At 36.0% G+C, this 12584-nt stretch overlaps 1 protein-coding gene across 2 annotated transcripts in view; it reads left to right on the top strand.

Annotated features, from left to right (window-relative positions):
• The window catches only part of LOC126473295 (syntaxin-8), a 65859-nt gene that overhangs the window by 52270 nt on the left and 1005 nt on the right, over positions 1 to 12584 (top strand). Inside the window, exons 6-7 of one of the 2 annotated variants that reach the window (XM_050100263.1) lie at positions 1741 to 1842; positions 2406 to 2540. In XM_050100263.1, coding sequence (XP_049956220.1) covers positions 1741 to 1842; positions 2406 to 2464 — 161 coding nt within the window. In that variant the 3' untranslated portion in view covers positions 2465 to 2540. The remainder of the gene's footprint in view (positions 1 to 1740; positions 1843 to 2405; positions 2541 to 12584) is intronic. The other variant, XM_050100262.1, reaches the window with a different exon arrangement.

Genomic DNA, 12584 nt, shown 5'->3' with positions numbered 1-12584 from the left:
TATATTAATAATACTAGAGAAGGAGAGTTGCTACTCACCTTATAGCAGAGATGCTGAGCTGCAGATAGGTACAACAGAAAGATTCTCACAATTATAGCTTTTGACCGTTAAGGACTTTGTCAACGATAGACACACACGCACGTGCGCGCGCGCACTCAAACAGAACTTGCACACACATCTGCAGTCTCAGGCAACTGAAACCACACGTTCATCCTTTAATGAAACGGCAGAATGATTTCGTAACAGATATGGTTGACAAGATTGATTATATAAAACAAAAATTAATCCTATGCAAAAATCAGCTTCATGTTCATGACATGGAATGTTTCACAGAACTTGAGGCAGTAATTTCTGGACCAGACATGACTGAGTATGTTTCTGCAATTGAAACATTTCATCATGATTCCAAGACTTTGCATGTGCAAGACTGATTTTGATTTATTTGTCTGACCATTCATGCTTGTAGCTGCTGATGCACCTCCTGTGTAGCACCCAGTTCAATGACATGTTTGCCCTATCCAAGAATTTACAACAATCTTATAAAATGTTATCCCTAGAGCAAAAGCCTTGACTGCACGGACAAACTGCTAAAGTTAGTTTAGTTTTTGGTTCAACATTTTTCTGTGAACAGTTTTCTGTTATGAAGCTGAGAAAGTCCCTCCAGTGTTTGGGTTTAACAGATTTTAATTTGCCTAACATGAGTGTGTATCGTGAATCCTAGTACCAGATATATTACATATTCTAAATTCAAAATGTGTATAAATTAATAAACATCATAACGGAATGTTAATGCTGTGTGTAAAGCTTTCTGTAGTGCTGCTCACAGCATCAGCAGTGTATAATGTAATTATTACAGTAAGTAGTAAAGTTATTGCTTTGATGGAAAAATAAAAAGTTGAAAATAAGCACTATGGGTACTAATAAAAGTGTGCTGCAATATTTGCATCTTAGAAGTAGTCACACTGTGTTGCAAACATGTCTTCCTAAGTTTTCCACATGTACAGCCTTTGGCATACTGCTGGACTCATGAAGTTTGAACATGCCTCAGGAGTGCAAATTTTGCCCGGGCCTGACCTAGCATTGATATTATGGGGTGTAGGTGGTTCGCATACCTGATAACTTGTGTGGCAGACATTGCATTTTTGATATATTAATACCAGTGGTTATGACATACCTTTAAGGACTCGTGATGTCGTTTTTCAGCAAGGTAATACAAGACCACATGATGCCGATACTGTCTTGATCTACCTTGTTACAATAGATGTTCAGTTGTTTTTCTGGCCAGCATGTCCCATAGATCTCTCGTACACTGAAATCATCTGGTCATGGGATAACAGAGAGACTGGCATGCCCTCATTTTTAGCCACTACGATAGATGAACTCTGGCATAGAGTTGGAGCAAAAAGGAATGATGGAACTGTTTCTGTCACCCAATCTTAGTTCAGCTCAGTGCCCAGCCAGCGTAGGAAAATGGTTACTGCCAGAGATAGCAACTGTATGTTCCAGACTTTGCATCTTATACACTCTCAGATCACCTATAGATTCATTCATCCATTCTTCCCACTATACTGTATATGCACAGTAAGTAAAATTTGGTCACTCTGTTTTCTTACTGTTGTTGCAGGTGTAAGGGCCACAGTGTGTATGTCTAGGTTACACTTCTCAGTAACCCTCATTTTACACTATTGCCATATGGGAATGGTTTTTAAGCCATACATAAAACCTTTCTTTATTTCACAGAGGTAATAGATGATCTGGCTGATCATATGGACAGAACAGATGCGAGAATAGTAGACGGGACTAGGCAAATAAGAGTTGTTGGACAGAAGGATAAAACATGGGGTGAGTATCAATTCTTGATACATCAAGAGACATCTGAATAGTGAATGTTACATTTTTGACAAATCTTGAAAAATATAATATACAAGCTACTACTATTATTATTATTATTATTATTATTATTATTATTATTATTATTTATTAAGGAAGACTGTTACTTGAAAACAAAGATATACCTTTTAATGAAGGCTAATTGTCTGCTTACCTTTCTTAATGTTTGGTAAAAGTTCTCAACCATGTTTACATTGTTGTCCCATGTGGCAATCTTTAACTTGCTTTCTTCACGATTTGTACCTGAACATCTAAGTAAGGTTTAATTTATAGAAGGCTAGAACTTTAAGTTGTAGAAGTTCAAAATCACGTCCCATGTCGTTCTGATATGTCAGTCTATACAATGTTGATGCTTTTGAAATGTTAATACACTTAAATGTTCATTCTATTCTTATACAATGCATTATTCTATAAATGATAGTGTATGTACCACACATTATAGAAGTGTCTAAGACGTGAGCATTCATTTTTAAAAAGTATCACAATATTGTCTCGGTTGATTTTTTTTTTTTCAGGTTACTGGATAGTCATTGTGTTGTTGTTCATAGCAATAGTGGCAGTCGCTGTTGCATAGTGCTGGTGTATAAACTTGAAAGGATGGTTGTAAACAGAACTCGAAGGCTGATGTGGAAATTTGTACAAGAGATGGTGTAAGTGTGATTTTTTGCTGAAAATTTGTTTATATGAGACCCTTTGATTATGTAGTGTTCTCTGTGGCTTATGAGGTGACACTTCTGTAGGGGAAGCAGGGGGATGAAAATAAGCTCTACTGAAAAAGGAGAACAGGGAAATTCTGAACGTGCTTACATTAGGAACGAAATTACAGCATATAGAATTTATAAACAGAAGGTAAAAAGCACTGTAGGAGAATCACTTCGAAAGTTTTCAGAAAATAATGTGATCTTTTCAAAAATAAACTTTTATATTTTCTGCAAATAGTCTACTTAGCTATGTATGCAGCAGTGTTATCACCGAAGCAACATGTGAAATATTTCAAGATGCAGTTCCTGTACAAAGTAATTCAGAAATGTATCATGGACAAATGTAGATTGTCTTGAAGTGAAACCCACTAATGGTTTATCACACTTTTGGGGCAAGGAAGAAATCATATGGAGCAAAATCTAGGTTATAGTGTGAACATGGGAGTGTCTGGATTCTAGGCACCTCAAGAAATGCTTACGTGTTGGTTGTTCTATGAGCAGGTAGATTATTGTGATAATATATGCCACACAAACCTACATTTGACTGCTGTTGTGGAATCATCTGAAAACTGAGTGACCACACAATAAGGATACTAATCTATAGCAAGTAAGGTACATTGTTTAAGTGGGATTGAGGTGAGGTCTTCAAATTCAGAGGAAAAAGTACACACCATTCTTTTTCCTGGATTCCTTGGTTTCTACACTTGTTGGACGAGCACTGTCAGTGAGACTGCATAGGCATAGCTACCATCTTGCCTCTCAGTTACATTGATACATCCACTTTTTGTCATAAATTATGATGACAAATATAAATGTTGACATGACTTTGTTAAATCTCTTAGTCATTGTTGAAAGTATTATAAAGATCAGGTCTCCTTTTTCTGATTACATGGCATGGTACTTATTGATTTTAAATCACCTTAAGATGGAACATCATCTAAGATCTTAGAGATTGGTGCCATTCCAATCCCAAGATTGGTAGGTGCAACAGACATCCAGTTTAATCACCTTTATGTCCCACAAAATGTTGTATGATGATGAGATTTCTGTATTCAAGAGAGGTTCCCACATCTGAATTCACTGACTCAGCAAAATATTGTACCAAAATGAGGCAAAGGATTCTGTCATTACCAAGGACATTGCTGAGGGCACTGATTTAAATTCAAATACACTTTCAAATCACAATTGTATTATTTGTGAACACTGATTACTACACTGCAGCTGTCATTGACTGAATTCAATATAAGTCTCTTTGCTATTCTAATAGTCACACATTGTTGAAACTTGTGACAGCATCTCACAATGGGTACTACTGCTCATCTTTATTAGAAGTATACAATGAAGCAGAAACCAGTAGGTATTAAAACTCTCATAGTGATCTTCATTTGATGGTAAAGTACACATAAATGTAATAAGCCATCTCAACTAAGGGGGAAAAATTAAAGAAGAATGATAAGACAACAGGAACATTTGAGGTACAGATAACAGTTATTAAGAAGACAGTGAAAAGTAACTAGCAAAAAATAAATAACAATGAACAGTAACCAGCAAACTAAATAAATAAATAAATAAATGTAGATTCCTGTACTTTTTTGGAACCTGTATGGAGAGGCACGGGGTCAGCTCACTGCTCTTCTGGCCGTTGTCAATGTTTGTGACCTGAGCTGCTGCTGCTCAGTCAAGTAGTTCCTCAGTTGGCAACACAAAGCTAAGTGCACTCTGTTCCAGTCCTCCCACCAAGTAAAAATCTCCGTTGGTACTGGGAATTGTACCCGGATCCTCTGCCTGGCTGGCAGCCGTGCTGATTGTTCAGTTACAGAGGTGGACAGAACTATTGCAACAATAAAAAATTACTGCCGTTGACACTGAGAAAGGTGGTGCATTGTTAAGACACTATGAGTGTTTCTCTGACGAGACTATGGTTAATTCCCTGCATCAGTATTGTCTTATCTGAGCTCTTACTCTGTATCTGTGACCTCATCATAGGTGAGACATTAAAATCTAATATTCTTGTGTATAACTGATAACTATTGAACAAATTTTATTCTAAATCTCCTCCGAAATGTATATTTAAGTCTACGTTCCAGGGAAGTCTAACGTGTAGCAGCACAGGTTTGTCACAAATGATTTTTGTGATCGTATCAACCTGTTTACACGCACTCGACAAGTGCAAATAGCTTCCAGAACTTTGTCATGCATGTGAAAATACTTTTAAAGAAACTAGAATGCTGTTATTTATTTCATGTCAGAAGCATATAAAAGTTCAATATGTGTGGCTATAAAATAAAGAACCTGCTGCTGTAGATCATTTTATTTCAATAACATATGTTTTTAATTAGTGTCACCCTCAATATAATCTCCTCCCTTAGTCCTAAAGCACTCCATGCGAATTTTCCATTGATGGAAACAACGATGGAAGTCTTCCTTTATGAGCTCCTTAATGACGCATGTTGCTTCAGTGGTCTGAAATCATGTTCCTTTTAATGCAAATTTGACCTTGGGGAACTTATTAAAAGTGACATGGTGTTAGGGCAGGTGAATAAGTTGGGTAGTCTAACAGTGGGCTGCTGTACTTAACTAGAAACCTCTTAACAGACAGTGTAGCACGAGCCACTGTGTTGTCGTGATCCAGAACCCACAACTTGTTCTTCCACAGTTTGACTCATTCCTTTTTTTTCCTCATGGAGTTGAACAAGAACCTCAAGGTAGCAGTGTTGATTAACAGTTTTGACCTCAAGGAACTCGGTGAAGATACACATTTTGTGACTATCGAAAAAACAATAATCATCACTTTGCATTTCGATTTTAGGTTGGACCCTTCCAGTGCATGGGTTGGCACTTAGTTTCTGGATTACAAGTGAAAAACTAGGGTTCATCACATGTTGTCACTCCTTCCAAGAAATCGGAATAATTTTCAGTGGTATTCAAAGTGTCAGTACAGACATTTTCACAAGCTCTTTTTTGTTTGATCATGAGAATTTTCAGCACCAGTTTTTTACACACTTTCTCATTTTAAATTGTTTATGTAAAACTTGCCTTACCCATTATTAGTTGATTCCTGCAGTTTCAGCAGTCGATCAGATACTCAACCGATGGTCAGATTGAATCAGATTATGTATTTTGCCAATATTTCCATGATGTTGAATGGTGTCCTGGGTGTGAATCATCTTCAGTGTCCTCTCGGCCATCTTGAAAATGCATGAACTGCTCAAAACCTCGCATCATGATAAACAGTTTTTTTTTCTATACACATCTTTTAGTAAAAGATAAGTTTCATGTGAAACTACACAACCATTCATTGCTCTGTTATCGCACATATCATGTTTCCAGCAAAACAAAATAACAGCTCATGCACAAATGAAGACCACAGCAAACTGATTCACACTTCACAGCTATTGATTGCTCGTCTTTGGCATGTGCATACTTAATACTGTGACAGTATCAGTCCCAGTATTTTATAAAAACACCTCATATGTGTATTAATATAGTATGACAAATAAGGTATAACACTATATAAAACGTACAGCTAACAAAAACACCCAGACAATTTTATAAAACACAGAAAGTTAGACACTATCAGCCCGGTATTGAGCCATGTTGTGTGCATTTGCATTTTCCTCAGTTAGGAGAAATGATCCAAACTGGAGTGCCAATTTGTTACTGTGGATTAGATATGGGTCTACTATTTCACATTAGGAGCAAACCAGCATTTAAATTAATGAGTGTAAGCCAGCACTGCAACAAAAGAAGAAGAATAATTAATTAATTAATTAGTGAAAAATGATTAATGAAAATTCTTTGTTGTAACTGCCAGTACATTTTATTTTTAAACAAATTATCATCACTTACAGGCACTAATTTGTCCTGCTTTAGAATGTATTGATACCCATAGTTTTGTGACACATAGATCAAAACTATAAACTGTTAGTGCAGATTACCTAGCAGTCTCTACTCAGTAACCAATTTCAGGTCAGAATAGATTTGCTTTCTTTTGGTGATCTTAAAAATCAGTTTGATTGCAAAATAGGGACAGTTACAGTCTGAATTAGATACCCTATTAATATAATGTTAACCACTTTGAGAGTTAGTGTGGCATTAGGATAACTGCCCACTTGTGTTTAATAAAAGACAAATTAGACATTTGGTAGAAATGAGCTGTTTAGTTATTTTTTTATTCATCCATAGATCACTGTTACAAGGATATTGAACATGTCATGGTGTCACAGCTTTCTTGTACTATTTCCTGTGTGCCTCTTTCTCTTGATGAAGGAAGTGTTTGAAAACACCCCAAAGATAGAAATTCAGTACATGTATAATGTGCTTTCATGTTTGTCAGCCCAATTCAGCAGATATTTTTGCTGCAGTTGGTAAGTGGACACTCCCCTCTTTCTGTCATGAATATATATTCATTTTGGGTTATTTATGAATGTTTGAGAGAAATTTTTGTTTCCGCTATGGCAGTGATGCAGATGCAAATAAATTCCCCCAATATAAATATTGGGGGAATGTGAAAATTTGCTTGTGAAACAAGCATTATGGAGCAGTGATAAATACAGAAACACTGTTATTATGGCACTGAAAGTAATAATCAGAGACATAAGACTAGTTGTGGCTGTAATATCAGGTAGTTAGTGATATTGCTAAATGTACCTGTTGTTATTTTGAAGTTAATCCAGGAAATAAATGACATTTTATGCATTTTTTTGTGCAGATTGATTTCGGGATTCTGTGTGATGTTGAATGGTTTCCTCAAAACCTTGTATCAATTTTATACGAGTGCAAGTTGAAACAAGTTGTTGTTCTGCTTTCTGTGATTACTTAAAAGGGTATGCAAATTCCCTACATAAAAGTACCATCAACTAAAGAAAGTGTATTGTCACACAGTAATGAATGAAAGGGAAATGAGTTTCTAGAACAAATTGTTTCAATGCATGCAAACTGTATGAAATGTTGAACAATGTATGAACACATAGTCATAATGACATTCAACCTGGATGTTCAGCACTCACCACAGGTGATTTGAGTAATCAAGTGACTAAATAAAATGTTGCAAAGTAGAGCTGTAAACTAAGATGAATTACACATTTCTGTCCCAAGTAATTAACTTTTCTGCGCATCTCAAAATTGTGTCCAAATATTTTGCCTACAAAAAAATTTGATCCTGATGGCTTCTTTGACAACTGAGTGACCAACACAAAACACAGATGTGGCTGTAAAGGGAAATGAGTTTCTAGAACAAATTGTTTCAAAAGTCACTCCAATGAGTGGAGACCAATATTATCACAACCTAAGAAATCTAAAGTGAATCCAAAACCACAAACGTGGAATTTTTTTGATGGTATTGTGTTCCCTCACACTGCTGCTGGAACAAGACATTTGATTGATCAATTTAGACGGGATTTTTGATTGTGTATGCTACAGTGTGGACCCTGTTCCTTGGAGTTTCTGCCTTTATGAATCTCAGAAGCATCCCTAGGCACAAAATGTTTCGGAGTCGAATAACTCGGTAAACAGCAGGCCTAATGGACGGACAACAGTTTACTCTGATATGAGATTTCTAAGGCTTTTGGACAAGTATGCCAAATTCTTAAACAATGGATGTAATTATTTACAGTGGAGATACTCAGTGTGTGCTCAGTGGAGCCATGGAGCTCCGCAAGGCCTCTGCAACGACTTTGCCAAAATAATATAAATTTAAAGAGCACAGCACACCATGTTTTGTTGGTGTTAGAAAAGTTAGTTTTTCTCTCGGTGCATAATAGCCGTAAATGAGGTGACAAGCAGGGTAATAAAACTACAATCAAAAACTACAAACAAAGAAATTTAGCTTGTACAGTTAGGTATGTGGTGACTCAATATTCATCACTACACACACACACACACACACACACACACACACACACACACATGTGCGCGCAGCAATTGTGCTGATGCTTTGTCCCCACCCCCCTCCATAAACACCTGAAAGAGTAACATCAATTCGACTGCTATGCTTCATTGCTTGGTGCTATATACACCCACACCATGCAGCTCAGAGTGTAATTCCTATTTCAGTTTTGTGGTTGTAATGCAAAGTCCCATTTCAGCTCAACAAATCTGGTCACTGCTCTTGGATTGCAGCATATTTGATTTGTGTTTGTTATTCACTGCAGTTGTAAAATTCAGTGTCTTGTGGTGATATTATTCATATTGTAAAATTAAACTCATATTGTAAAATTAAACTGTTGATTTTAAAAGATAGAATGGAGTGTTGGCTTAAGGCACTGCAATAAAATCCTGCCTCCAGAATTCAAAGGTAATTTGCCTGGAAGCTCAGCATCAACTTCAAAGATTTCTGATCAAGACTGTGAGATTCAAGGTGTTGATGTAATGACTTCATGCTCCATGGTTTCAAGCAGTAAGATATCTAAAGTGTAACATTTCTGATGGGAATTTGAGTAAATATAATTATTTGAAACTGCTAAATAGTAATGTTCACTTTCAAATCTTATTGAGTAGTCTCACCAAAAATGAATAATAAAAGACAATCCTCCACCAGGTACAGAACACGATATGCTTGTACTGAAAATTGGGACTGAAACTGATAAGAATCAAAATGTCAGTAAAGTTCTTGGGTGATGTAAACTAGGCAATAGAATCTGATACTCAGCTTTTAGATCTTCATATCTGCTTTGCTGTAAGAAATTGTGACGATCTTACCACATTTTGGAAATCACCATTAAAAGTTCAGGAGTTGCAATAGATTTTTTTATTACTGTTTAGCTGGCATGCAGCAATGAACAGTTGGCATTTCAAACTGACTACATCTTGACTCTCTGAAAATTGGCTACAGTCTGCATAATGACAGCACTGTTGCACATCTATTTATATGTTTAATAACAGTCAGTAGAATTGTTTAAGATGCAAATTTACAAAATTACTGTAGAAAATTAATACACATCGTAACTTAGGTACGTTATTTCCTGATGAGTACTTGTATGTATAGGTAGTTTGTGAAATAAACTGTTTAGAAGTCTGAAACAAGATAATATACGGGAATGAACAATGCAGATTACATTTCATTAATTTATAAGCAAAATATAAGTTGTGTCATTTTCCTAACATAATATGGAGTTACGAATTAAATATGCTGTTATTTAATAGTGGCCTCATAGTTCAAAATGATTGCTAGGGCTGAAAATCAGTATATGTTTACATGTATAATAAAGGTACTGCATAATTTCTCTCTAATTACAAACAATGTTGCACATATTTTACTTTGTTGATCTATTACACTGCAAACTTTGATTAAATAATGCATACAATGCAAACAGAAATGGGACAAATATAAATTATAGTTAACATTGGTAGTCATTAAAGAATTTGGCTAGTTAGTGGCTTCAGTGTCAAAAAAAAAACATTCCCACCAATTACAGAGTCTGGATATTAAGTTTACTTGGATCTGATGTCATGAGCTTTCTGTTTGGATTCTAATGAGAACTTCCTTACTAAACGCTGTGTAATTAGCATCAAATTGCAATATTAAAACGTTTTACAATATTTTATATGTGTAGTTGAGGCTTAATAGGTTCTTTGAGGTAGTCCTGCTACAAACGACTTACTGAAGGTGAAACAAAGAAAGTATGACAAAAGTTACATCAATTTCGAGTTTGTCAAGTCTTATGGCTCACTGCTCTGGATGTTACATAGCAACCTACTTTGAAATACTTCCATGGTACCTGCTAAGATGTGCTGACATTTGAAAAACTATACTGACCCATTGCAAAGACAAGAATGAAAAATTTTTTATATGTAAGAAAAAACAATTATTAAGAAGTCAAGAAACTGTTAAGTATGCAACCCAAACTGAGTGAAAAAGCCACGGAGGCATCATATTTGTTCAACTATCACATTGCTCAAGTGGAAGAACCACACAGGATTGCTGAAAATTTAATAAAACTGTGTGTGGCTGACTTAACACAATATACAGGGTGTTACAAAAAGGTACAGCCAAACTTTCAGGAAACATTCCTCACACACAAATAAAGAAAAGATGTTATGTGGACATGTGTCCGGAAATGCTTAATTTCCGTGTTAGAGCTCATTTTCGTTTCGTTCTTCCACCTACGCTCAATGGAGCACGTTATCATGATTTCATACGGGATACTCTACCTGTGCTGCTAGAACATGTGCCTTTACAAGTACGACGCAACATGTGGTTCATGCACGATGGAGCTCCTGCACATTTCAGTCGAAGTGTTTGTACGCTTCTCAACAACAGATTCGGTGACTGATGGATTGGTAGAGGCGAACCAATTCCATGGCATCCACGCTCTCCTGACGTCAACCCTCTTGACTTTCATTTATGGGGGCATTTGAAAGCTCTTGTCTACGCAATCCCGGTACCAAATGTAGAGACTCTTCGTGCTCGTATTGTGGATGGCTGTGATACAATATGCCATTCTCCAGGGCTGCATCAGTGCATCAGAGATTCCATGCAACGGAGGGTGGATGCATGTATCCTCGCTAACGGAGGACATTTTGAACATTTCCTGTAACAAAGTGTTTGAAGTCATTCTGGTACGTTCTGTTGCTGTGTGTTTCCATTCCATGATTAATGTGATTTGAAGAGAAGTAATAAAATGAGCTCTAACATGGAAAGTAAGCGTTTCTGAACACGTGTCCACATAACATATTTTCTTTCTTTGTGTGTGAGGAATGTTTCCTGAAAGTTTGGCCGTACCTTTTTGTAACACCCTGTATACTTGATTAAAAATCTGCAAAACATCTTTCTACAGTACCCTTTTTGAATGACATTTTTCACACTAAATTAACTATCTCACAAGCTACATTAAACAGAACTAATAGGTTACCTTCAACACAACAAATTCGTCTTGCAAATGCATGAATCGACATATGTTGCTGGACTTACCATCTTGCAGATAATTGTACGGTATCCTTATAAGCATTCGCTCAAAGAAAACTTGCTTACGCACACATTGCTGCCAATTAACACTTTAGAAGAGAAATTTTGATTATGATTAACAATTTTATTTAAAAAAATAAACCATATCTTTTGGAACGATTGTATCGATATATGTACACATGGGGCAGAGGAATGAGTAGTAAAACAGCAAGGGCAGTAACGCTAATAAAAATTAAAGTACCAGTAGTTCCAGCCATTGTATCCTGCATAGACAAGCACTTGTGATAAAGAAGATGCCATCAACTCTAAAACTGGTTCTTGATGAAGCAGTAAAAATAATCAATAATGTTAAATCATGTTGTCTCAATGGCAGTTGTTTTCCGCATTGTGTGAAGATTATGGGAGCAAACACAAAAACTACTGCTCTGCACCAAGGCTAGATGGTTATCTCGAGGTGAAATGTTTAGAAGAAGATGGTTCAAATTAAGAGCCAAATTACAAGCTTTTGTGAGTGACGTTTCTTTCCAATTAAAAGACCGTTTGAGCGATGTGACTTGGAGTATTCAGAATGGCTTTTTTGGCAGATATATGTGGAAAATGAATGAAATCTATCTTCAGAAGGAAAACGTACAACAGTTTTCAATACTAATAACAAACTAACCACCTTAAGAAAATTAGATTTAAAAAATTAGATTTTTATGTTGTTTGTATTGGCAAGAAAAACAACTAAAAAGCTTTTTAACATGAAATGTGTTTGTTAATGAGACAAAAGCATTACCAAAAGAAATGCGTGAAGAATTGGCACAAGTTCTTCACAATATGTGGGCATCTTTTGAGGTGTATTTTCTTGAAGAGCAGAACACAAAACTGAGAATGATTTCATGGGTTCAGAAATGAATTCTTTTTAGAAATGACATCAGATTCATGGAATCATTGTTCAAAATAATGTTACTTAGTTATCTTTGGTGCAGGGTTCATGATGAATATCCAAAGCTTACCACACAGGTTCTGTCTGTTCTTCCCATGTTATCAACAACATACTTGTGTGAAACAGGATTCTCAGCATATACAGTTAACAAGGCAAAATA

This window comes from Schistocerca serialis, chromosome 4 (genome assembly GCF_023864345.2).
Source record: "Schistocerca serialis cubense isolate TAMUIC-IGC-003099 chromosome 4, iqSchSeri2.2, whole genome shotgun sequence".
NCBI classification, from domain to species: Eukaryota; Metazoa; Arthropoda; class Insecta; order Orthoptera; family Acrididae; genus Schistocerca; species Schistocerca serialis.
Note: the sequence above shows the minus strand (reverse complement) of the source record. Positions and strands in the feature narration are given on the sequence as shown.